The following is a 26,516-nucleotide window of genomic DNA, read 5'->3' as shown; positions in this document are numbered from 1 at the left end:
AAATTGAGATTTTACTTTTGGATAGATGCATTAAAAGAGCACCAGCAAGGGACCTTCTGCATGGCAGCAGCAGGGGTGGGTGGGCATGGGAAATGCAGCTTCCTGCAGTTCAGGCAGCTGAACTGTCACTCCATATCATATTCATGGGGAAAATGACCTGGCATTCCTGGTAGAATATGAAGCACTGGGGTTTGCACTGTTGTTGCTCAGGCTTGGGAGAGAATTGAACTAATTGGAATAGGAAAGACAGAAAGATGCATGCTCAGAGATTAGGAATAGTATCAATCCTCTCTTTGTAAAGTCAATATTTTTCAGTATATGAAACTTCCATTCTGAAAAAGGTGAGTGCAAGGGGAGAAGCTGATTCCTAAAATAAAGGTGCAGAGTTATAAGGAGGGATACAGTATCTGCGTTCTTTGTATATACTGCTTTTATATTGAAAATCCCAAGGGAATTGAACACAACCCCAGTAATGAAAGGGATGCAGGACCAAAACTGGTCTTTTGGTAAAAGCTCTGAATTATGCAGAAATAAAACTCTGAGAGATATGAAATGGAGTGCATGACCTCATGAGCTTCTGCAGCTGTATTCTCTGATTCCCTTCTGACTGAGGATCTGGGAATTGTGCTGCATTGTTCCCATGAGCTCTCTTCTGGTTTAGGCTCTGCAAATCCCAGCAGAACCACACACTGGGACACAGATACCTCCTCTTCTTGAAGAGTCTCATCCACTTATTTACATTGAGATGAAAAGAAGAAAGATACTGTGAGATTTCACAGGTAAAATACTGACATAAGTAAAGGTGGTCTTAAAATGGGTAGAGAAGATGTTTTGTTTCTCTGTGGGTTAACTAAAGTTCTCTGGGATTGTGGAGAGCAAATTGTCTGTGGGGAAATGACATTTCTTTTTCAATTGTCCTTATGCACCGTGCAGTTATGTGCATTTGGCAGCTCTTTTGTCATGCAGCACAGGTTCTAAGGGCCACGTTAACCATGTCATTAACTCAGTTACGCACCCTGCAATGCACTTGAGCCCCTTGAACCTTAGAACTGGGCCTAATGTGAAAGAAATTGGTGTGTCTTGGTGTCAAATTCTAATGAGGTGCCATATGGAAATTGCTGAGGCTCTGGAGACAGAGGGCAGGAAATACCTCCAGTCTCTCCACCTGAGAAGAGAAGGGGAAATCCAGGAAAGCTGCAAGAGCCACAGAGGAGAAAGCAGTTTAATCTGATATCAGTGCACCAAAGGGGGCCCGATTCAAGTCACAAACCCATGAAAAACTGCAAAATTCAAATCCTTTGTGAAGGTTTATTTAGAAAAACCACGATGCTGGGGAGTCACTGTTACATAGCATGGTAATTCTCTTTCTCTTGAGCAATATGCACCACACCGTGCGCATGCAATTACTTTGTTCCAGAGCTAACACTGTCATTGATACATGTACACACATGGTCCTCAGTGCACACTACACTTCACAGGGATGGTAGGACACACACAAAGTTGAGCTTTTCCATGAAAAATCTGTATAAAAAATACAAACCAAACTGAAGCAGTCAACACGAGAAGCAATGTGCAAAAATAGACAGTTACTCCTGAATGTTTGCTTAAGAAAAAGGGACTCTTCTGTCCTTGTTCCCCACTCAGCATTGACAATGCCAGATGCCTGAAAGTAGGATATGAAATAAGTGGTCGCATCCTGCCCCCCTTCATGTTAGTTGCAGAGGTTTTTAACCAGATAAATAATCCTGTATTTGTATTAAAATCTGCCTCCAAGCATCAGCACTGTGTGCTGCTGTTGCATCCAACAGATCTTTATATTGAGTGTTTGATCTGTGACACTCAGGGCTGGTGACAACCCAGGCCTTGTGTGGAGCACACAGAAGAGGCAGAACCAAGACATCTCTGGTCCCTGAGCCCCCTGGCAGGGGCTGGCAGCAGCTGCCTGCAGAGAACAGCCAGGGACTGGGAGCTCTGCTCAGCCTGCTGGAAGGAGCTGGTTCCAGCTCTGGCCATGGGGTGCACACTCTGCTGGCTCATGGTGGGGCTGGTGTGGGAGATGATCCCCACAGGATGAGGCTCCTCCCTGCAGAGGAACCCTGGCTGTGCAAGGGGCAGATGAAGGAATGGAGAGCCCACAGAGCTGGGTACCACCCAGCCAGGTACCTCAATCCATGGTGCAAACTGGGGCTGCAGAACTCCCCTGGCTGTGTAAGGACATGTGTGTGCTCTGAGCAAAGCTGTACAGACGCTGCAGACACCATGGAGCAGCCACACCAGCCCATCCCTGTGAAACTGCTGCATGCAAACACCAACACTGCCAACGGCAGCTAAGACTAGAAATGGATTGCACTTGTTTCCCTTGAACGCAGACACGTACCACTAAGAAAGAAAAAATAACCATAAAAAAAATCTTCAAACAATTGATTGATAATTGGGATTCCCCTGGCTGGATTAAAGGAAAAGAAATTAGGGGCAGAGTGATTCCTATCACTGGAGGTTAGCAGTAACATAATCTTTAGGTGTTGTGGATGAGGATTCTTCCCACCCATGAAACTTCATGGTGCAAAGCCCAGTATTCTCCTTGTAATCCAAATGGTTTTTAAGGATTCTGTTTGAGCCCGTGCAGAGTTATGACTGTATTACAGAACTTGTAATTTTTTTTCAATGGGAGATCAAAGTTTTTCACAGCAAATCCTGCACGGATCCAGGGAAAACCTTAGCAAGGCTCCCCTGTGTGTTTTGTTTTTTACTTGCAAAGCAAAGGTTTCAGTTTATTCTGAGGAAGGGAAGAAGTGGAAATTGTAGAGACTGGGAGGGAAGTAAATTGTAGAGACTTCTCAGGGAAGTAAACTGTGGCTGCTGCACTTTGCATCCCAGCTCTGCAGACCACTTTAGCCAAGTATTTTAAGTGGGATTTCAGTGAGTGTTATTCACTTTGGACCCCACTACAAAGACCAGTATCCAACAGGAAGAGCATTGCCTTGGACCTTGTCATTTCCCTTACAAAAGGCACAGAGGGAGGGTTCATCCTGTTAGCTCACACCTCAGGAAGGTGACAATGTCACTCAGGGAACTGTGCCAAGCATCACCAGGTCTCTGATCCCAGTGCCCCCAGCAGGCCCTGCTGGCTCAGGACCATCCTGCAGTGACTGTGGTGTGCAGCCCTGTCTCAGAGATGCCAATGTGCCCCAGCTCTGGCTGCAGGAGCATTTCTGCATCTTCCTGAAAGCTTGGGGTGTGTGACACACCTGACCTGAGCATCCCTGGGCTCTCACAGCATGCACCTCTGGCTGTCAGTCAGCTGTTGGCAGTGATACAACTGTGGCAGAGAGTAGTTTTAGATGGTGAATTACACAAAATGAAACATCAGACTGCATTCTTACTGAAATTTCAATGCTGCTGAGCATTGGGGTTAGCTGCTGCTCTGTGAGTGCTTCCCACTGGGTTGAGATAATGTCCAGCACATCAGTTAAGGCCATGATTTAGCAAAGCATTTGTGCATGTGCTTAAATCTGCCCTTATTCAGATAAGCATTTGTAGGGGAATAGAATATCAGAAAAAAAAAGGTAGTGTAGAAAGTAATCTCACCCCTAAGGAGTTGCAGCTGGGCCAATTAGCAAAGATTGGGAACAGGCCTGACTTTAACAGGCCACAGCTGTAAGCAATGAGAAGAAGATGCTATAAAAGAGTGGGGTGGCTGGGTGAGAGGGGAGCTGGAGTCAGTGGCTGCTTTGTGAGGAAGAAAGAGTCAGTGCTCTGAGGAGCTGCCCATGAGAAACAGCAAGAAGGTATGGAACTTTTGTGAAAAGGAGACAACAGTATGGAACCCCTACAATAAGGTGACAACAAGCACTGGCACAAATACTCATGTGCCTTGTGATACAGGGACAAACCTCAGCTGCAGCATGTGAATGTCAGTCATGTGGCTGTCCAAACTACCCCTTTAATGTCTTTTTTTTTTCCCTGGTAGCACAGTGGCTCTCTTGGATTAAGCATTTAATTAATCTTCATCTAAAAGATCCTGAGAACAGTTCTATAATGCTAACAAATGTACATAAATACAGAACTAAAAAAAGTCAAACTCATGGCTCAAAGCAAAACAAATATTGCTCAGAATACTTGTTTAGGTTAAGATCACTAGCTGTAAACTGTGCATTCTAGTAGCAAACAAAAACTTGTTGGCCTAGGAAAAAAACCCAAAACATTCAATGTCTACGGGATTGGCAGCACTAATATTACTTTACAATGTGAAGTAAGAATAAAAAACATCAGTGTAACATTGCAAAATGATCCAGCTAACCTAAGCTGATGTAAACAAGTACGCTTTGACAACGTTTGCACGTCTAGGCGTGACCCTGCACGGGGAGCTGGGCGGGTGCAGACCCACCAGGGGGCACAGGAGCTGCTCCAAGGTGCTTCCAGCTGCCCAGGTCCCTGCAGGAGAGAGGCTCGGGGGTGGGAACCTGCAAACCTGTACTGGCATCACTAGCTCTACTCCTGGGAGCAGCCCTTTGCAGGATTCAGTTCAGCAGGACTATACACATGGGTAAGGATTATTCACAAACATAAGGCATTGCAGAACTTGGCCCTAAAATTTCTATTTTCAGCAGAGAATCCCTTATCCATATACAAGGTGATATTTTTATATATCAAAAAGTATCTAAAATAAGGGTCAGAGTCACTATATGTTATGCTCAGTAACACAGTTAAGATGCTGCATATTGGCTTCAGATACTGCAAACCATTTTCTTCATTAAAATCAAACCAACTATGAACCTTTCTCATAAGAATTAAATTAACCACGAAAATTAAGAATGAGCAGGCTCTGTTTTCAAGGTTAAAAGGAGAGACATTGACAGAAATCAGCAACTCCCATTGCAGTAGTTTTCCAGCGCCTTCCCCTCTGAGCAGTGGGCACTCTGGGGCTGCAGTGGTGGTGCTCTCCAGTCGTGCCTGGTGTCCTGTGGCTACTGGCGCTCCCCTTCCACCCGCTTCTTGCGCACTGTGGGCAACAAGGAGAGTCAGCACTGCCTCCCCGAGGGCACAGACAGCCCCCCAGCAAGGCAGCCAGCAGAGAAGGGAGCAGCTTCTGGGAAACGCTCACAACAATTACCATCATCAATATGTACCATATACCAGCATGCACAACAAAATAATTGTACCCAAACAGCGTTTTTTGTATTGCCGACTGTAGAATTTCACCAAGTGTTCACATCAAAAAATCACATTCTGAGGTAAAGGTTTTAGATGATTAAAAAATCACCACTTCCTGCACTTCCTTCCAGTGATTCCATTTAGATTTTATGACAGTTTTATTGTTCTTTCAAATGACACTGTGTTCCAGCTAAATTGATACTGGTCTGCTCTAGTCTGCAGTGCTCTGGATTATTAAAGCTTTAGGCATCAAAAATTAATGACTTCTGTAATTGCACAGTGTATACTGTAGGTAAGCAATAGTCATATTCTTTTAGAAAATAATTTGAATTACTCTGAAGTACCAATATCAGTTAATATTGGCAAAAAATATATTGGACATTCAATTACCTGTTTAAACCTCACATCCTCTGAATGCATCTGATAATCAGTTAATTGACTCTGTTTTTTAACTGAAAACCACATAGACTGAAGTTGTCTTTTAGCAAACCAGAGTGGTAAACCTTGTGTTATGGGCAGGATTGTTCTGACAAGTGTGAATTTTTACAGCACTTAAGATATATTATACCTGGTATAGAGCAGGTTTAGTTGGGCAGCATTTGCTACTCCACATTCTAGTAAAATACATGAGTCTTTTCTGACCTGGCCAGATAAGATTTGCAAGGTTCTCCTGTTTGTGTGATAGAAAATTTAGTGTTATGTCAGTGTCATGTCCTGTTCCTGATATTGAATGGCTGAAGCACAGAACAAAGCAGTAGAACTTGATGGATGAATGCTTTTCACCACAGAAAGTCAATAACAACAATATATTACTAAACATCTCATTACTTTACTAAGAGGAGGTTTTTTTCATCATGCCTTTTTGGCAGATTGCATTATTCCAAAGCCTGCAGTGTAGCATCATTCATTTGCGTCTGCTTTCAGTGTTTTGTTCATTTATTTTATTGAATTCCTTTAGGAATTCTGTCCTACAAAATCCTGAACAAAACCAAACAACACAAACACAGGAAAATAAAGATTAGGACATAAGTCTAATGACAAGTGGTGAAATAATGGGAAAAAGGGGTTTTTCTCTATTTGTAGATGGGATATTTCAAATACCCTTCTGGGACACTGACAGGAAAAATAGTATATGGTTGGAATGTTTAGATATTGCTAAAAATTAAAATTTCAAACCCCTAAAAGCATGCGTGAAAGAAAAAGGTTTTACCTCAACTTTTATCTTAGTTCCCACAGAGAGAAACCCAAGCTGAAACTCACAAAGACATCATGGTTTGATACCCCAGTCTGAAGCAGAACTGATTAAAAATACAAAGTTAATTTCTTTTTTCCCCTTCTCACTCTAAATTTCTTCTGCCTGGTCATCTCCTGTGTATTCTGTGTACTGAGGGCAGAGCATGTCACACTCAGGTGACACTTGCAGGGTTTATTGTCTTTGCCTGTCCTTGGTCACAAAAGCAGGAGGGTCTGGTTTGCTCCCTTGGCTGGGCAGGCTGGACAACAAAGTCAGGACTTCTGTGTCCTCTGAGAAAACAGGATGGGTTTGACTCCTCATGTACTGCCCAGAACAGCTGATAGAGCAGTGAGAAATTTAGGACACTCCATAGAAAAGGCTGAAATAACTCCCCAGAAGGAGGCGGAGAAAAATAGTGGCTCCTAATCCCAGTAAGATCTTTGCTGTTTTCTGCTCTAGAGCCTGAGGAGCTTTGCCTCTCCCCTCACACGGAGCAGTGTGAATAATGCTGTGGTCAAAATTCCATCTGAATGAGCAGACAGGGAGAGCTGTGCCTGGGAAGGTCAGGGCTGGGCTCACACCAAGAAATGATGAGTAAATGCAGTGCCAGCTTACCCAGATCGTTGTTTTTAGTGATAGCTGCTGCTACCCTGGTTCTTGGACCTTGTTTTGTGAACTGGTATCCAAACTTGAGAATCCTGGAGTTCTCCTCCAGCATCTTGGCAATCTCCATCTCTACAGCTGTCCCAAGCTGCTGCCTCTATCGGGGATGTAGTGAAGGATGCCCAAAAGAAAAGGAAACATTTGCATTCATATCAGAGAGAAGTAGGTGCTTGCATTTAAGTACTGGGCTGCAAACTACAAAGAGAATCCCATCCCTGGCGATTTTGCCCTGGGTTTTGAGTAGAATTATTGAGAAGTTTTCCTCCCTTTGGTTGCACTGACTGGGGACATGACAGAGCCACAGAGGCTGCCTTGACTCTGCCAGAGTCCCCTGGTAGAACCCTCTGGGAATCCACATAGAAGAGAAACAAAAGTGAGCTTCCCCAGCATTCTCTCTTTACCTGGTTGTCAATTTTAATCTCTGTTAGGGATTCATTCTTTTTTAGTGCATCAATCAGTGCCAAAATCCCTGTCCCAGTGATGAAGTTGGATTCTACATTCAGACTCTTCAGTGTTTTGTTCACTTTCAACATATCTGCAAATGCCTGAAGGGCCAAAAAGAGGGAACATGAGATAACATCTTGAAAGTTTCATGGAATAGCAGGGAATCTGCAAAACAGAGCTTAGTACCAACAAGAAATAAAACATAAATATGCTTAGAAGAATGGAGAGGTAGATCAGAAGAGATTATATTTCTGCTTTTCATAGCCATAGAGAATTCCTGCAAGGGAAAATAAAGAATGTATCCTAAAGCAGACACGAACCTACTTAAAATTTGTTGTGGTTTTTTTTCCCCCAGTAATGTTGAAACTTACAATGGCTACGGGGTCATTGCTTCGAGTAGCTGCAAGACTGAATGTCTTCACATGTGTGTTGGTTTCCAGAGCTTTTGCAAAATCTTTCAGTGTTGGAATAGGAATATTCTAGGGTAAAAAGACAAATCCAGGGATTAGGAAAGCCAATCACACTGCTGATTTTAGTTATTATGAAACTGATTGATGAACAAGCACAGTCTATGCAAGGGAAACAGCCCTGATGTGTGAGGATGGTTTCCAGAGTGGGCACAGTGGCCCCCAGAGGCTGGAGGTGCCTGAGATGCCAGCGCTGCCCAGAACTGGGTCAGGCCAAGGCCAGCACGTGACCCTCTCTGAGCCACTTTCTGTTCCTCTGCCAGTTGTGCAGTCTCCAATGCCAGCTCCTCCTCCTCCTCTTGCCTGTGTGGGCTGATTGAATTTGGCCAGTGATGATTGCACAGTACCCATGAGAGATCTTCCTTCACAATCTGCTGAGAAAGGCAGCCAAAGGGAGTCACCCCTGGGGCATTTAATCAGCATTTAATTCAGGATGATCAGGAACTGATGACCTTGGAGCCTCTACAACAGGAGCCTCCTTTCCCCACCCCTTCCCTGCGTGCCCTGCTTTTTCTGAACAGTAAAGAGAGACAAAATATGAGGATAAAAGGCACAGGCTTTGGAAGTATTTGAATAAATCCTCCTATGATGACATGGACAAAACCACAGCATCTACCTTTATGTTGTTGAGATTAACTTCTGTGAGACTGGGATCATTTGCTTTTATCCTTTGTAAACTTGCTTCCACATTGGTTGGATTAGGTGGCTCCTCAAAGATGGGCTTGACCTTTTCACCTTTCACCACATCTGCAACACAAAATCTCATGAAATGTCTGCCTAGGAACAGGCACCATCCCTCTGGCTGTTCCATTCCCATTTAGGTTTGTACTGCAGCAATCCAGAAGGGTTTGTGAGAGCCACAAAACCTGCAGGTAGGAGTATGATCCCCATTTTATCCCTGCCATGCCCTCTGCACCCCCTGTGCACCCAGAGCTGGCACTGGAGGTCAGGCAGGCTGGGCAGCATTGTCAAGGGCAAACTCCTCCTTCATACAAAATCCCCGCACAATTAACTGCAGCCAAAGCAGCTTTGAAGAGTATTGTTTGGGATGGGATACTGTGTCTAATATCTGTAAAGAAAGGTATGCTCAGACCTTGCCCACTGTAGTGAGAAAATGTCCCTGCACCTAGGAATAGACTGTGCTACATAAAGCAACAAGAGCAGGAGGCCCCTCAGTTTCCTCCTCTCAGCTGATGCTATCTCAGCTTACTATAAATTCAATTAGCCCTTGTAAAATTGCAACATCTGCACTTTTAAAATAATAAAACCATCAAAGCATGAAAAGTAAGTCTGTCTGCCAGCACCAAGATTTATGAAATCTTTGAGTAGTCATGTTCCAAAGAACTGTGGTATTTAGTGCTGGAAGCTATGAGCTATAAATATTCTCAGAGATGCATAAAAATCATAGCTTAGAACATAATTAGTACTTCCAATTCCCATGCATACAATTGTGGAGATTAATTTATTAACCCTGACCTCCCAAGCCACTAGAATGCTGCTGACCACAAGTATGTTTGAATCCTTTTATTTCATGCTGCAGACAGGGAGAAGTCTTGAAGATTTGTGTTCAAGTCTCAGTGTAGTACACATTGCTGTTCATTGCAATGGGTAAAGGTTCATGTCATATCATGGGCCAAAAGAAAACCACATCCTATTTAGAGCTCATACTCATAGTAGAGATGGTCATAGACAAATCTTGAGCTGGTTTTCACTCTGCTCCCTTTGATGCCAAACCTCTTTTTACTAATTTCTTGAGAGATCTCGTATATCCCTGATAACACTTCAGCCTTTCTAGGGAGCTGGGAATTGAAAACCACATTTAGAGAATTCACCTTGGATGCAAGGACAGAAAGTAAACAAAAAAAGCAAAGCTTTTTTGCACTTGTGGCAACACCCTGCCAGACTGGGAGCAGGGCAGACACAAGCACCCTGTCCTCAGGTTAGACATCCCAGTGTACTCAGGCTAAAGCCAGGAGGAATTTTCATTTTCTACTTCTTGTTGCTTTCCGTGAGTTTTTCTTGTTTCTTTAATCATGGTGCTGTTTTGCCACATTGATGAGCAAATTTTTACTGGAGCATTTCACTTGGCTAAGGCAAGGTATTGCTTTTGGACCAAAGAATAGTGATGTGATGGTGATTTTCTGGTTCATAGGTCTGTGATTGGAGCATAGTTTAGCTGACTCACATAGCTGACTTTTTGACTTAGTACAACAAAAATATTCTGAAATCTAGGAGGATTAGTAATGCAGGCAGTTGCCTGTTATGAGATAGATGGCAGCTCACACAGGGCCCCACTGGGAAAGCCTGCAGAGCAGCTTTATCCTGAGAAAAATGAAGTGACATGGGGTCCTGTCTGCTTCCCCACCTCCCCTGCAGCAATGGAAGATGGAAAGGAAAGCCCTTGGTACAGATAGCTGCTCTTCTCATGGCCTGAGGAGAAGAAAACATTTTTTGAGTACTGTTTCCCTAGGAAAGGGCATTCCACAGTTTTGTCTTAAAAAGTAAAGTTTAGCCCATTAGATATCCAGGGCCTGGAGGTGACAAGCTCTGGATCAAGACTTGGCAGCTCTCAAGGAAAGCTTGGAATTCAGATGCTCCATTTCTCCCTCCATCCAGCCTCCTGTGGGCTGCTGAGCTCAGATCAGATTCACCAAGGGTCTGTTTATTTAGTGCAAACATTTCTGGATTTGTTTTTAGTAACTGCAGCTGTTTCTCTTGGGGGATTTCCAGAATTATTCCATTTCCTGTGTCCCTAGGGAGGCACAGAACAGGCACCCTCTGCACCACTGCCCCAGGAGCCAGGTGCAGGTGGGAGATCAGAGGCAGTGGCTGGGCAGGAGCACATCCAGGCAGGCTTTGCCTCCCTGTGAATGCAGCTCAAGGTGACTCTGGTCACAGATGTGACTCTGACAGGGATTCTGCCACATTTGAGCCCTCATGGTTCAAATAGCCACATTACTTATGGTTACAAGTAATTTTTCAGGTGTGTTAATGCAGGTATTTGGGGCAAAATGGCCTGGCCTGAACTGCAGCCAATTCTTAGCCACAGCTCACTCTGTTTTCTGCCTGCTGCCTAAACTGAAATGGAATGGAAATTTATATGTCTTGGCCTCTTAAATACTCCCACTCTTTCAAACACCTTTGCAGAGCCAGATACTGCTCTCTAGGAAAAGAAATTCCCTTAGGAATCATCTGTTTGTACACTACTGTTGTTATAATGAATTTTAACATCATATTTACTTTTAAAAAGTCACCTTTCATGATGAGTTAGATCAATCAAAGTTGGTTCCAGTGACATTACACTAAATTAGACCAACAGAGCCCACCTACAGCTGTAGAAGTCCCTAGAGATGACATGCAGCCCACAAGAGAAATCTGCTCGCTTACTTCTCACGATTCCTTTTCCATCTTTACCACGGGCTCCTGCTTCATCAAATTTTGGGTTGTTGACCATGTTGTGCACTCCAAGAACAGCTGAAATGTGTAAACAGCAGCAAGAGGATACAATGTTAATGACAGGAACACAGACTGCAGGACAGTGTCTGCTACAAATTGTAGTTTAGTTCCCCAAACAAAATCCCCTTTATAAAATGCTGTGTGTGTCATGCCTACTTGTGGGGAGAGTCTTCTGGGCTCCAAATTCTGGAGACACAGACACTTCCAATATAGATTTTTGAACAATCAAGTCAATGTAGACTGCATATCCCAGAAGTGCCAGCTGGAAGGAATCACTGTGGGTCATCCTGTCCAGCCTCTCCCTCAGGCAGGAGTGCTGCCAGCACTAATGAGGTCAGCCATGGCTTTGTCTGCTGGAGTCTGAAAACACCCAGGCATGGAAATCCCACCACCTCCCTGTAAATTGTTTCAGTGCTACACTCCTAATCACTTTCCTTCCCTAATATACAACCAGAATTTCTTATTACTTATATGTTCTATTGTTTGGTGCATCTGAGAACCTCACTGTACATGTGATGAGCTTAATGCATTGCCATTCCCACCAGGGTTTCCAGTGGAAGCACATCAATACTAATGTGCTTGGAAAATAATCAGAGTGGTGAAGATACCCAGGTCTAATCACCTGGCAACCAATTTTCTCATTTAAGGGGTTAGATTCCAAATTTCCTCATGGATTCAGGATCTTTATCCACTCTAACAAGCTCATCTGGCTATTTGGGATGTCAGAGTTGAGAGGAGGTGGCTGCAGTATGTTACAAACAATGTGGATATAATGGGATCAGTCACTTCCATTACAGTGCCAGCACCCCAGCCTGCAGTGCACTGTCCACCCTTCCCTTCCCCAAATCTCATGAGCTGCTTCATCTCCCCCCTGGCCTGACATATCAGCTTTGAGCAGAGACGTCTGAAATGCAGCAGCTGCCGAGTCCTGCTTCAACCATCCTGGGCAATGTGTGACCCATGAGAGCAGCACCAGGGCCATCATGGGACACTCCACACGAGGGAGGATCACATCTGTGTGTTTCTAACCTGCAAGGTCATAGAGCTCAGTATCAGAAGCACTGGCCAGGGCCTCTTCCAGCTCTGGATCCAGGGTCACCTTCTCTTCCGTGCGCGTTTCCACGGGCTTCTCTTTAGGGATAAATATTTTGCCTAAGATAAAGAAAAAAAGCCAGAGTGAGTAATGAATTATTGGAACAACTTCTTTGCCTCCTGGCAGCAGAGGAATAGGTCTGTGACAGTGGAACTGCTTGGAAATATTATCACAGGCATGTTTTTATCTTTCTTATTTGATGTTATCCTCCACACCAGGATCTTAATAAGTCTAAAAATAAAAGGTGCATACTACTGCTCTTTGTTGGTGATTGTTATTTTAGGAATTTGCTCTCAGGAGGAGTCCCAGCTGGGATTTTTCTGAAGGTCCTGTGTCCTTAAATAGGCAGAATCAGGTCTACACAAAAACCTTGCAGAAATTTCATCCTTATATTTAAATGAGGCACCAGGAGCAGTTAAAACCATCCTACTGCAAGAATCTTTCAGTTCATGAACTTCCATACATGATCCTGAAAGCTCAGCAAACCTATTTTCTTCCAGTAACTCAGTTTAATTCCCAGCCCCTCCAGAGTATTTTCCCTCTGTGTCTCCTGATGATCATTCACATAAATAGCCTTACCCTGATCATTTGTGCAGGCCTGAAAAGTCTGAACTGAACCACATGTTGCCCAAGAAAGACTCCTGGCATATTTGTTTCGCTCTGTATCCTGCTGAAACCTTTGGGTTAGCAGATATGTGTTTCCATGCAATATTCCCCCAAGGCTGAGGTCACTGGCCTGTCTGTGAAATGGGGAAAATGCAGGATAAATCCAGGAACAGCACAACAAGTTCCACTACTCCTTCAGGCTGCTATGGTGGTTAACCTCAGCCCTGGGATGATGTAACTGCAAATTGGAGTCAGAGCTGGAGCTGCACTCGAGGCACCAGCACTGCTGGGCTTTTCTCCCACTCAGCTTTCCTGAGCAGCCCCCACAGCCAGGGCAGGGCTGGATGATCCCCCAGGATCAGACAGTGCCATTGCTCCAATAATTGAGGGAATCCCCATGATCAACTGTCCCCTGTGCCATTGTTGCCCTCACCTTGTCCCTAACAGCTCCTTCTCAAGCAGGCTTTAATTAATCCTGCTGCAATGATGATCTTTGGTGCAGGCAGCTTTGGCCACTGTCAGCTTTAAATTTTCATTTTGTGCAGCTTTTTACACTCTAGAAATAATGCTTGAAGCATTACATCTAGTCCTGTGGCTTTCTGAAATGTATCTAAAACAGTTTAATTTTAACTCTATTAGTCATATTGTTACCATTCATGAATGCAATTCTGATATTTAGTACTGAATTACAGATGTTTGGCCTCTGTTTTTTTCAACACTTCTGTGACTTCATTTTTCCCCATTATGGTCCAAAGTATCATTTTCATGTTGTAATTTCCAATTCATTTATATCTTTTATACAAGTTTGTCTACAGCTATTTTTATGCTGTCAGCTTTCATGACTGAAGTCACTGAGTAAGCTCAGAAAAAACTTTAATTGATATTTCTGAAACTCTGGCAAGGTTTATTGATACATGATTCACATTATTTACCTTAGAGATATTTCTACCAAGGCCAGACTACTTCTGAGTAGAAATTGGACAAAAAATTATGCAGAAAGTCAAAGTAGTATCACGGTATGATTTATTTTTCATGTGATACTTTAAGTAAGTAATCTTTTTAGAAAAGGCTTCAAGAAGATAAAAGCCTTTGGTGGGTGAAAGGTAAGGACCATTTTAACTGTGACTGCATTAGGTCACAGCAATTAAGCACAGCCATCCCAGCAGCATCAAACAAAAATCAAGTGGAAATCTGGGGTAAGAAACACTACAAAGATGGGTCAGTCATGCTCTCCAGATTTACCAGCAGCACAGCTAGGCAGAATTCAGACCCTCTCTGTGCTACCCCCTAACCTGAAGTGTTGGATGGCAGCTCCCAGACACCACTGACCAAGACTTAACCTGACTTGAGGAAAAATATTCATTACTGTGCTGAGGGCTAGAAAACCAAAATCAATCAGAGTATCTGAGTAAGCCATCAATAGTGAGGAATACTGCCCAGAAAGTGTTTTCCTTTCAGGTCACCGGTGATTCCACCTGAGTTTTGAGTATTCAGTAGGTTGGTTGAGGCATTGAGGGAATCTTTATCCTGACTGATAAGGCTGCTCTGTAGCAGCAGTTCCACATCTCCCCAGACCCAAACCCCAGTCACACTTTCAACAAACACCGATCCAAGTCTGTGCTTTCACACACAACATTGCAAAGGGACACAGGACCTTGAGTTTGGACTAAACTGGGCACAGTATGTGGTGTATTTGGTCTTTAAGGACTTTGGATATGTGAAGGTCAAGTGCCTTGCATAGCAAGAAATCAAGGGGTAATGGAAGCCTCTAGAGGCTCATACCTTCGCTGTACAGTTCACATATATAGGAATACAATTTTAAACATTTGTTTCAGGCATATGTAATTCTTGGACACCAGCCTGAATCTCGTTAAATGTGTATATGATTCCCAATGATAGCTTCATTTAATGCATTCTCGGCAAATGTTTCAGAAAAAAAATTCTATTCTTGGTTCTATGAAATATTCAAAGGGGCAAGGTCATGTCAAAGACAGTAATATATATCTTTAATGTATGTGGGTCTTGCTGGCATCCAGTAGTGTTTAAAAATATTCATTTTACTGCAATCTAGATAAGAACATTCCACTGTGAAGAGATGCTGTAGCACAACAGATGGAGGTTAGAAAACCTCCTGTATTTAGCATGTTTTTAGGAATTTATTACCTGTCCACCAGCTGCAAAGCCTGTGTGTCTGTTTATAGACAGCTGTCAACCTGTTTTCCTTCATTATTTAAAGACAGAGTTTAAAGATTCAGGAGGTGTCTCCTAGTCCCACATCTGTACATTGTAAGTTCATTATCCAGTGCATCATGGAATTCACCGACAAAATAAAATATGGATTGTGGCTTCCTTGATTCAATGGTCCAACTTAAAATTTATTACTTGGAAGAAGCCTTGGAGGAATAGTGACATTTTATTATTATAAAGTGAGATTTATGAAGAAAGGCTGCTGCTCTTGATGTTCTTTATATTCACACTGTGGTTTAGAAGGCATTTTATTATTATTTTATTCTATCTGGTATAATTAATGTTGGCTGTGCTATATTTTGCCTCCAGAATATGCTAATGCTCTATGCTAAGTTTTAATAGTAGTAGCTTAACTTTCTACCAATGAAAAACACAGTGACAGAAGTTCTGTTTATACATAACTTGAGCTACTTTGTTGTTAACAAGACAAAAGCAACCACAATTCTGCATAAGAATAATATTTTTTTTTGCTTAACTGAAGTAAAATATAATTTTATTTTTACACAAGCACAGAAACCCAAAGTGTGTGGAATCCCAAGTGCTTTCTTTCAGTGTGAAATTTTAAGTGTTCATCACTGCAATTCTCCCCTTCCTTTGGCCAAACTGGCCAAAAGTGTCTGGGGTGCCCTGGGGTATGGCTGAGGCAGCTGATTACAAACAAGGGCCTTGCTGAGAGTGAGTGCAGTGAGCAGAGTTTTGTCTTGGCTCAGTTTAACAGCAGAGCTACTCCTTTTCACCCACTGCAGAAACAAGACTTCTATTGAGACTGAAATAGGAGATGGCTTTCCTCAAAAGAGGCTACAGAAACAAAAGCCATTGACAGCCAGAGGGAAGAGGATTCAGAGGAAAGCACTACAGAGAGACACAGAAATGTGGATCAGGTAAAAGGAAAGCGAATTCTCCATTAAAAAAAAGAAATTCACTGGGAACAGTCATGAAACCACAGATTTCATTTTGCTACTTGGTTCAGCCAGGTTCTCTTTTCCTGCATTGTGCAAATGCCCCCATTAAAGCAATGTCAGATTAAAGCAAGGAAATGAGATCTCCACCTTTTATACAGTAATGATTAACTACCATATGCACATCTATGGGAGGATTTTTTAAGGATATTGACTTAGTTTTATAATACAAATGCATTTTCTGCCATAATTGTAAAACAATAATGTACTTTCTTTTCCTATATAGTGTAACTCAGTTCATTGTATTTTCAAGAAAAGACATGGTTACACTTACTACTTCTGACTTCTCAATGAATCACTGAGCACAGTGAGTGCCTGTTTGTTCTCAATTACAGAATGCTACACTGACCTTGGGAGTGAAATTCAATAATCCTGGAAATCTGCCTTGCCTAAATCACAGGCACCTGATTCACTTTTTTCATTTTACACTATTCTTTTCTGTTGATGCTTTCTTAAACACCTCCCTACAAATATTCTATAAAAATTGAGCTAAATTAGTTCTTACCAAGGATAAATTTGTATTATGAAGAAGAAAACATGCCAAGTTCAAGTAAGCATGAAGCTGAACACCAGCAGTAATAAAAATGTATTATCATAATTGTTGTTGTTCTGCTGCTCTTGGATTAGTGTCAGCATATTCTATGCCTTAAAAACTATGACAATGGACTAGGAAGGCTGCAGAGATAAGCATTCCAAAGCTGTCAGATCTATTGTGCATAAACACAAAAAGTGAACTCAAGTTGCACCAGTATCCTTGGCTTTGATCAGCATGCTGTGATGCTGCCACTGCAGCAAAACCCTTCAAAGAGCTCTCCTGGAAAGTATGCGAGCTCGAACAAAAATAAACCAAAGCCAACCTGTACTTTTTTAAAACAGAAGGAAGCCCAGAATTTCTTCAGACCCTCACATGGATTATCAGAAGTTAGTAATCCAGTATCCTGGATTCTCACTCGACCAGTCCAGCAGAAAGCTCCATGTCTGATGTGGAATGGTGCTAGAGGAGGAAGAAACTCAAACTGTGCCACTGCACTTCAGGTCCTCCTGGACACCAAAGACCTTTGAAATGTGGGCAGAGCTGAATATCACACGAGTTATGTTCCCTTCTGGCCTCTTTTCTCCTACCCAGCACATTCTTCTCCTCTTTTCCTTCCCTCATTGCCCCCTGTGCCTTCCCCATCCCCTATATCTCCTGGTTTTGAAAATCTTTGAGTCCTGACCCTTCCCACCACCTCCCTTTCTTCTGCCCTCCCTTCCTCACCACTGCTCTCCTCTACAGCTCCTTTCCCCAGAGCTGCCACATCTAATCCTTCATCCTGGAATATTCACACAGCTCCTCAAACCCCCCTCCACCTCTGTCCCAGCCTCTCTGCTGGCTCTTTGCTCTTTTTTCTCCTTTGCAGTGCCCTTACAAAGGGAGGGGAGGTCGGTCAGAGCAGGAGGGAGCCTCCCTGCCCTTGGTCCTGGTGTGACATGGAGGAAATTCCTCTCAGATGAGAATTTCAAGAGCATCCTGAGAGCCCAGCCATGCCAGGTCCCTCTGGGCACTGCTGAGCTGCCACATGAGCTGGAGCAGCACTCACTGCAGGGGGAATGCTTGCAGAATGCTACAACAAACTGGAAGCACAAGAAAGCACAATATTTTGAGGATGCCAGACTTGAGTATATTTCCCTGGGGATTCCATTTCAAGTCTTCTCTTCAAAGCATGGAGGCACTGCAGGTCATAAAAAAAATCAGCTGGAAAAATTTGCTCTAGATGGATAAAACAATGTGTTTTCTCCTAATCTTGTTCTTGGAAGCAGCTAAGTCCTTTTTGCTGACACTTTCCAAAACTCCAACTCGAGGCAGCCTCTCAGCATGGGAAATTTCACTGTGAACTGTGCAAGTTTGGCAAAGTCGTGAGTGACTAAAAGAGAGTCTTAGAAAAGCAAGCAGTGAAAGGCACTGGCCAGAGGCATTACGGTCAGCAATGCTTTCAGTGCCTTAAGAGACAAACATCAGCTCTAAATTTAAGCCCTAAAGAATAGGAAAAAGGTGGCAAAAACTTAAACAAACCATTTAGGCATTGGGGGTGAAACGACTGCCATGTCAATCCAAGAAATGTGTCTCTGTATTAAACCCTAACTTTTGAAAGCAGTCTGCTGGACACAGTGGGATTGGAACTCATTAGCATCCACTCTAACACTCTGACCTTCTGGAAATGACTGTTCTTATTACTGCTGCTGTGTGCTGATACTCTGCCTGGCACAGCACCATATGCAACATGGATGGCCTCTGCCAGAGCAACTGAAAACACAGGTTTGGCCAAAAGTTCTCTGGTACTTTCTTCCCTTTCCCTTTTATCAATCAGCTGAAAATGTTAGTATTTAATCACATACAAGCATGTTCCCCTTCCCTTTCTAGCCGCAAATAATAATAGCCCAATCCACTGAAGTTTTTCCATGCCTTTGATGAGAACTGGATGGGATCCAAAATGAAATGGTTTGGCAAGGAGCAGAAGACCATGTAGAAAACAGGGACAGTGGTGAAGGGTTGAAACAGCAATCCTTAAAGCAACCTTTCATAGCTAATGACATTTCACAACAGAAGAACTTTTTTTAATTGTGTTTCATTAGTACCATACAGTTCAGAGAAGCCCTGCAAGAAAGCAGAAATGCTCTTCCCAGTTGATGTCTGTGCCACAGCAGGACTCAAGCTGAGGTCAGACTGAGGTACAGAGAAAACAGCACTGACAGAGCTCTGGAATACTTTGTGTCTGCACTGCCCCTCATGTTCCCCACTTTTCTTTTTATTCCTGGGTCATTCATGAACATGAAAATGATACTTCAGTGATGGAAGTCTGATAGCCACCTGTTCCAGCTATATGTGTCAAGTGAGTCACCTGGACTTAAGTACACCCCTAAGTAACTTCCACAGACCATCAGGTTCTATGTAAGGATTTCTAGGACATCTATCCTGAGTAGGAACAAATCCAAAATACACAAAATAAACACTTACAAACTGCCCATCACCATGGCCCAGTTATCAGCCCTTACTCTGCCTACACTGCTCATTACTGACACACATCTGTGTTGCACAAGAGCTCCTGAAAGCCACCAGATGGTGTCAAGCCACACAATGGGCATTCCAATGAAGTGCCCAGCCCTGACTTGCATTAGGGAGGATGTGGGTAAAGCAGCCTGAAAACATTTCTCAGTGGCCAGCTTTGGGTGTGAGCCTGTGATCACTCCAGCCCTGGTTTGGGCAAACCTTGGGTCTCCACTGAAATGTGAGATCCCTCCCATGCAGCCTTAAATCCTTTTTGTACAGCAATTAATGAAGCACACCACCAAGCTGCAATGTGGCAGAGGCCCAAAACCCTAATGCATTCCATACATTTGATTGTTTTTACCAAACATCTCCAACCTCTTGAAACCACAATTACAATCAAAAACAAGGCAATTCCCTGCACAATCAGTCCCCCTTGTCTGGGGCTCATATTTAACATTTCCTGTGCTTTAACCATTCCGCATATCCCTGTCAGCTCTGGAATTTGGTTTAGCTTGTTTCTAGGACAATCAAAACCTTATGGTTGCTCAGCATTTAGAGACCAACATAGGCAACTGAGTTTTTGTCCTTCAGCAGCTGCTTGGTATTGCTTCTGGGTCAAGAACTCTCTAATGAAATATTCACAAAAAAAAAGAGAGTAGATAAAAAAATCATCAGAGTAGATAAAAAATAACAGTAGATAAAAAAAATGACAGTTGATAAAAAATCATCATGTACCACATGCTGGTCTGGAAGGAGGATATTTTAAATGCCACCTTCTTTTCAGCTCATCAGTGAATTTCCAAGTTTTAGCTTTGTATAGTAACTGTAAGAACTGGTAGAAATGTCACTTTGCATTTAATAGAAGCATCCCACTTCCTAAACTTGAAAAAATAAATGCTTTTCCAGTGGCAGACAAATATCATAGTACAAAACACTGACAAAAGTTCAAACAACACTTGACATACTCTAATCCTACTGACACACAAATATTCTTAGGTCATAAACACCAAATGGCAATTTGGCATCAATTCCTCCCAAATATACACAACTGGATGCATTTTAGAGCTGCTTGAGAATTTAATTTTTAACTAGCAGAAAAGCCTCAAATTAATTTGGAATTATTTACAGAATGGCTACATTACAGTGCATTTCGAGTGTAAAGAAATAATTTAACAAATCTATGTAATATAATCATATAAATATTTACCAATCTGTAAATACAGCTTAGAGACCATCAACGTGCAGAAGATGAGAAATAAGATTTTCCTCAAGAGATATCCTTCTTTAGAATTCTTCTGAGGACACATTTTAGAAATTTAAATTATTTTTCCTGAACTAATTACTGAGCTTTGGAAGAATACTAATTATTCTCCAATTAAAGCATCTAGCATGTAGCATCAGATTTGAAAATGTCTTTCAGGATTGCTTTGTTCCCTTGCATGGGAAATATCTTCTTATAAGTGTAAAAAAAAAAAAAAAAGTAATTTATATTTTAATACAGCCATCCTGGGTTTTTTTTGTTTTCAATTGCGAGTGTCAAAATGAGTCACACTGCAGTTACAAGCATAGATTCTAAGATCCAGGAATAGCCACACGTGGACTTTGTAGAACATCCATCACGTTTTACCAATTAGCAGCCAATTAGCAGGTTTGTTATAGAACCCACGGGAGGATTTCAGTGCATCTGGCAGATGGAGATTGCAGCTATATGTTTTATAAGGCTCAGGGCTGCATTGCTGCAAGTTTGCTGCATTGGTGGTGTTTCTGTAGGACACCTCCTGCCAAGCCACAGAGGGGCAGCAGGACTCACACTCCAGTACCAATTTAGCATATGCCAAACTCAAACTAAACAACTTTGTTCTCAAAGTCAGTTCCCTTAAAGCAGCACAAAAATGACACTGTGCACTCAATTGTCAAGGTACTGGACCTCATCAGATCTCAGATTAATTCAGTTATTTCTAACCAACAAAGAAACAAAGGGTATTTTCATAGCATTTGGCCTCTGACTTCAAAGAAAATGTAGTATAATTCTGTGTGTTTAGATTATAATTGTAAAATGACTGCAGAAATCACAGAACACATGGTTGTTTTCATTTGACTTAATCTGCTAAAGCTGATACTGAGGATTTTGTCATGAATTTGTATTGTACAAAGAGGAAGTTAAGGGAATAATTCCTGTGGCCTAAAATGCTGTCATTACCTCATAATTGTAATAATTCTTGAAATTGTAATTTTGAAGTAAATGAACACAGTGAATCAAAAGCCAAATTAAGAACAGCTTTAAATGCTAGGAGGGCTGCATTCACTCTGTGCTCAGGGGGAAGTGAAATGTGTGGTTGGTTGTGTTTGCAAAGCAGTGGCATTTCCACACCAGAGACACCAGGAACTAATAAGCAGAACTCATAAGCACTTTAAGGGCATCTGGAAGCAAATGTAGGAATAATGTTGCTCCAGCTTCATCAAAGGAAAACTGAAATGGAATAAACAGCCCAGCTCATACAGTACCTCTGTTAGGGACAATGCAGGGACTCATTTCGTACAGATCAAGGGCCAGTCCTATGGGTATGTACCATTCCATACACTGCTGGGGTTTGTGCACTGATGTTTCAGCCTTATCTGGAGATCTCAGATATAATACAGTGAAAACTGAAAAATTTTAACCATAAATCTGTAAATATCAGTGAGGTGAGACATGACTGGAGGCATTGGTATAAATACCTGGGGGCCTGCAGGCAGTGACTTGTACTGCTCTGACCCAGCACGAGTAGGAGACTGAAAACAATTGGCAATAAATCCATACTGCAGTAAAGTGCTTTCCTTCCTGCACAGTGTGTGCTTGACCTCTCCTGCTACTGGCAGGACCTCTGCCCTGTCACTGCATGTCAGGGGCTCACCATCAGCCCTCTGAAGAGCAGTGTGTGGGCATTTTGATGGGGCAAAAAATAGGTTAAAGAAAATGCTGCATAGAAAAATCACACATTGATCAGATCTAGCTGAAAAATGTCTCATCTGACTGAAATCATTGTTTCAAAGACTGAGAACACAATGTAATGATAGTAACAACTCCTGGCCTATGAAATGTTGTATAAATAACATTTTACATCTTTGGTAATTGTACGTAATGTAAAAAATGCTGCCCTTGAGTTTCTTGAAGTATTTGCTTTCCCTTAAGCAGATCCCATTGAAATAATGGCAAATGCATTATATAGCCAGAAAGGGACCCAGACTTAGGAAGCTCCTTCTTGAATGAAGGGGTTGCCTGAGGCCAGCATTTTTGTCCCCTTCTTATAAACAAGGAAAAGGAGTTAGTGGTACTAAAGGAATATTGTTTGTTTAAATTATGACTGTTCCTGCCCTGAGGTTATCCTACTAGTGTTTAAATTATTAGAATTAGGTTTTCCTGTTTTTCCCCTTTTTTTTTCCTGTAGCTGTAGGACAAGGGTAGCAGGGAAAGTGTCTGCATGAATAGCATTGCCAGATGTGATAGTAAACAAGTGGAAAAATACTTATTTTTTTGTAACAGTATTCCCTGAGCTGTTACGTACAGCAAGATTCACTCCGAAAGGCATTTATGTGTTTCCTCCTGAATGCCTCCCCCACTCAACACCCCTGCATGGCCTAGTGCTTAATAGGGAGCAGACCCTGTGGGGCTGGTGAGAGCACCTTTGTGCTTGAGTGCACCCAGAGGCACTGGCTGAGCAGGGAGCTGCTGCCCGAGCCCTTGGCTGCACTGGTGCTCCTGGTGCTGTACCCCCAGTTAATCTGGGCATTAACCCAGCACAGGCCATGGAGCTGCCACTGGGACAGGCCACGGGGCTGCCACTGGGACAGGCCATGGATCTGCCACTGGGACAGGCCACGGGGCTGCCACTGGGACAGGCCATGGAGCTGCCACTGGGACAGGCCATGGATCTGCCGCTGGGACAGGCCATGGATCTGCCACTGAGACAGGCCATGGATCTGCCACTGGGACAGGCCATGGATCTGCCACTGGGACAGGCCATGGAGCTGCCACTGGGACAGACCACGGGGCTGCCACTGGGACAGGCCATGGGGCTGCCACTGGGACAGGCCACGGGGCCGCCACTGGGACAGGCCATGGATCTGCCACTGGGACAGGCCATGGGGCTGCCACTGGGACAGGCCATGGGGCTGCCACTGGGACAGGCCATGGATCTGCCACTGGGACAGGCCATGGGGCTGCAGAGCAGTGACACAGACACTGGAGCAGCTGAACCAGCCCTTCCCCTTCTGCTGCAGCAGCTCCAGCCCTGACTGCAGCCTCGCCCTGCACTGCAGAGCCCCAGCTCTGGTGCCCAGCACACTGCAAGAACAAACAGCAGGGACTCTGTTTGTCTGTCTGCTGCCCAAAGCATGGCCAGTACCTTTCTTTTCCCCCGTGAAGGGCACGAAGTCCTCTCTGTCCTTGTGCTCCAGGGCTTGTTTCTCCAGGTAGGAGAGCAGGCGCTCTCTGTCGAAGGGGCCCGTGGCGGCTTTGGTGGTCTGGTCCTTCTGCCGGAATCCCGCTGGCAGCAGGGCATTCTGTGAGAGACAGGGCAGGGAAAGGACACAGGCAGCTGCACACTCTGCTCCACACCTCATCTCAGGGGTTTGCAAGTGAAATCATGCTTTGCATAATGCTCTTGGGTGACAGCAGTAACACACATTACCTAAATGTAATCACAAAACCCAGCACATCATTCGGTGCTCTTGACTTACTACCCACTTGTCACAGACATATTTTATGAAAAATCCTTTCGTTAGGATTTTTTTCTCCTGAGAAGCTGAGAAACCTCAGAAACAAAATATAAACAATAATTATTTGCTGCTGTGGAATGCAACAGATGCGTCTGTGATTGGTCTCATATAGTTGTTTTTAATTGATAGCCACTCACAGTCCAGCTGTTTTGGACTCTCTGGTTAGTTACAAGATTTTATTATCATTCAATTCCTTTCTATTCCTTGCTAGCCTTCTGATGAAATATTTTCTTCTATTCTTTTAGTATAGTTTTAATGTATCATCTTCTTTTAATATAATATATATAATAAAATGATAAGTCAGATTTCTGAAACATAAAGTCAAGATTCTCATCTCTTCCCTTGTCCTGGGATCCCTGTGAACACAACCACACCCACTAATATTTGTATTAACCATATCCACAGTCAGACCACTGAAGAACTAAGTAAAGTCATTATAACCCCAGTTTGCAGTCCAGGGATATAAACCAGGCTATGTTTTCTGTAAATTTCCTTTACTCTTTTTCCATTTTTCTCTCACTGAAAACAAAATTCCTTTCATTCTAAAGCAGATGTCTCTCAGACTTCAGAAATGAGTGGCATGCACTAAAGAGACTGGTGAATGAGGTAGACCTCAGCTATTCAGAGTATGAGGAAGCAAGCAGATAATTCCCACTTTCAAGATGTAGCTGTGGGGTCCTGTGATTTCACCTGCATCCTGTAACATGGGAATATGCACGAGGCCCCCACATTTCAGTCCAGGAAATTCCAAGAAGAAATGCAGGTAGGTGGACCTGGCAGTGCACATGCAGCAATACCAACATGCTGAAGGTGCCCCAGAGTACCTCAGGAACATTTCCTCACTGGCCAGAACATGCAGAGGAAATCTGATCCATGGCAAATACACAGGCAATTCTGAGCACATCCAGTGAACAACTCAAGTCACCAGTTATTTTACCTGTGCATGCACAAATGTGCCCAGAGTGCTCCAAATTCACTGCACACATGTAGCATAAATATAAATGCACCATGGCCTGATTTACTGTGTTGGTTGGTGTTGCTTTTTTAATGGTTTTCTGTGTCTCCATTTGAGATGCCAGATACTTGAAAATACCAGAAAATGTAGAAGTGGTAGTAGTGTAGGAAGTGGCAACATGGTGGGAGAGAACACTAAAGTTCCCATTAATTTCCAGACAAACCAGTGCTCTAGAATTAGAAGCTATAATTCTGTTGTGTTTCTCCAAATTCATTTTGCCTCCAGACAGAACATTTTACCTGCCAGTTTTCAAGCTTCTACATCAGTTTGAATATTTTTGAGTAGGTACAGTCACAATTCCCTGCACACTTGTGACTGTAACCTCGTTATTGTAGGATCAAGTGGTTCTCAGACCAGACCAGAGATCTTTAAATTCTTTGTGACAATTTCTCAATTACTATATAAATATAATAATTTTTACACATATATAAAAATTGGAGGATTGGAGGTATATATATATATATATATATATATAAAATTGGGGCAATAGATAGATAGATAGATAGATAGATAGATAGATAGATAGATAGATAGATAGATAGATATAATCCAAATTATTCTTACTCTCTGGAAAATGACAGTTGGGTAGCTGAATCCTGTTTTGCTTGATCATACCCAAACATGTTCTCTTCAGCTAAAAATATATGTGCTGAACAACACAGTCAACAGATTTCAGAAGTTCAAAAGAGCTGATCTCCATAAACACAGGTTATGTTTGTTTATTGCTGTGCTCAGAAATGGCAGCCATAAAAAGCTTCTCATTTTGTTGCAGTGTGCCAACATGACTAAAAATTTAGATTGCAGACAAGCTCATGTCTAAATAGACCAAGAGCACAGTGATTTTTACAAAAGTAGCACATCACAGCAGGAATACAACCAAAATGTCTGCAGCTGAGCTGCTCATGCTTTAGAGCACACTGTCACAGAATAGAAATTAAAAATCCTGCAGCGTGTGGCATTTCTAACAGGCAGTGCTGCAATTCTCATCACTCACCTCAGGATCAAGGTCATCAAGAACATGCTCTAGCTGCTTCAGTTCATCCTCTGAGAGCTTGCTGAGTATTTCATCCTCGTTGATGTTCTTGTACTTCTCCAGCTCCTTTCGGAAGGGCAGCGACATGGCTCCTGCTGTGCTGCTCTGCTGCTGCTCAGGATTCCAACCATCCAGGGGTGCCCGGCTCCTCCAGCCACACTCCCTGCTAACAATAAACCATTGTGAGCATCTCCATTGAGCTGAGAGCCCTGGAAAGCTGAGGGTCACAGTGACACTTGTTAAAGCAAGCAAAGCAGCAGCGTGTCCTGGCACAGCACAGGGCTGTGGGATGGGAACAGCCAGGACGGGTTCAGTGTCCTGGGGCAGAGCAAGCAGCAGCTCTGAGACACAGATAAGGA

General features: G+C 43.0%; 1 protein-coding gene across 2 annotated transcripts in view; it reads right to left on the bottom strand.

Annotated features, from left to right (window-relative positions):
* Positions 1–1,294: 1,294 nt before the first annotated feature.
* Positions 1,295–26,516, bottom strand: part of LOC131088872 (tropomodulin-2) — a 34,759-nt gene continuing 9,537 nt past the window's right edge. The window contains exons 2-10 of one of the 2 annotated variants that reach the window (XM_058033250.1): positions 26,119–26,323; positions 23,737–23,893; positions 12,448–12,570; positions 11,350–11,436; positions 8,579–8,709; positions 7,867–7,974; positions 7,453–7,596; positions 7,004–7,148; positions 1,295–5,002 (exon numbers count right to left, since the gene is read on the bottom strand). In XM_058033250.1, the coding sequence (XP_057889233.1) occupies positions 4,968–5,002; positions 7,004–7,148; positions 7,453–7,596; positions 7,867–7,974; positions 8,579–8,709; positions 11,350–11,436; positions 12,448–12,570; positions 23,737–23,893; positions 26,119–26,244 (1,056 nt within the window). In that variant the 5' untranslated portion in view covers positions 26,245–26,323 and the 3' untranslated portion in view covers positions 1,295–4,967. The remainder of the gene's footprint in view (positions 5,003–7,003; positions 7,149–7,452; positions 7,597–7,866; positions 7,975–8,578; positions 8,710–11,349; positions 11,437–12,447; positions 12,571–23,736; positions 23,894–26,118; positions 26,324–26,516) is intronic. The other variant, XM_058033251.1, reaches the window with a different exon arrangement.

This window comes from Melospiza georgiana, chromosome 13 (genome assembly GCF_028018845.1).
Source record: "Melospiza georgiana isolate bMelGeo1 chromosome 13, bMelGeo1.pri, whole genome shotgun sequence".
In the NCBI taxonomy this organism is placed as follows: Eukaryota; Metazoa; Chordata; class Aves; order Passeriformes; family Passerellidae; genus Melospiza; species Melospiza georgiana.
This window is presented reverse-complemented; position numbering and strand designations above follow the sequence as displayed.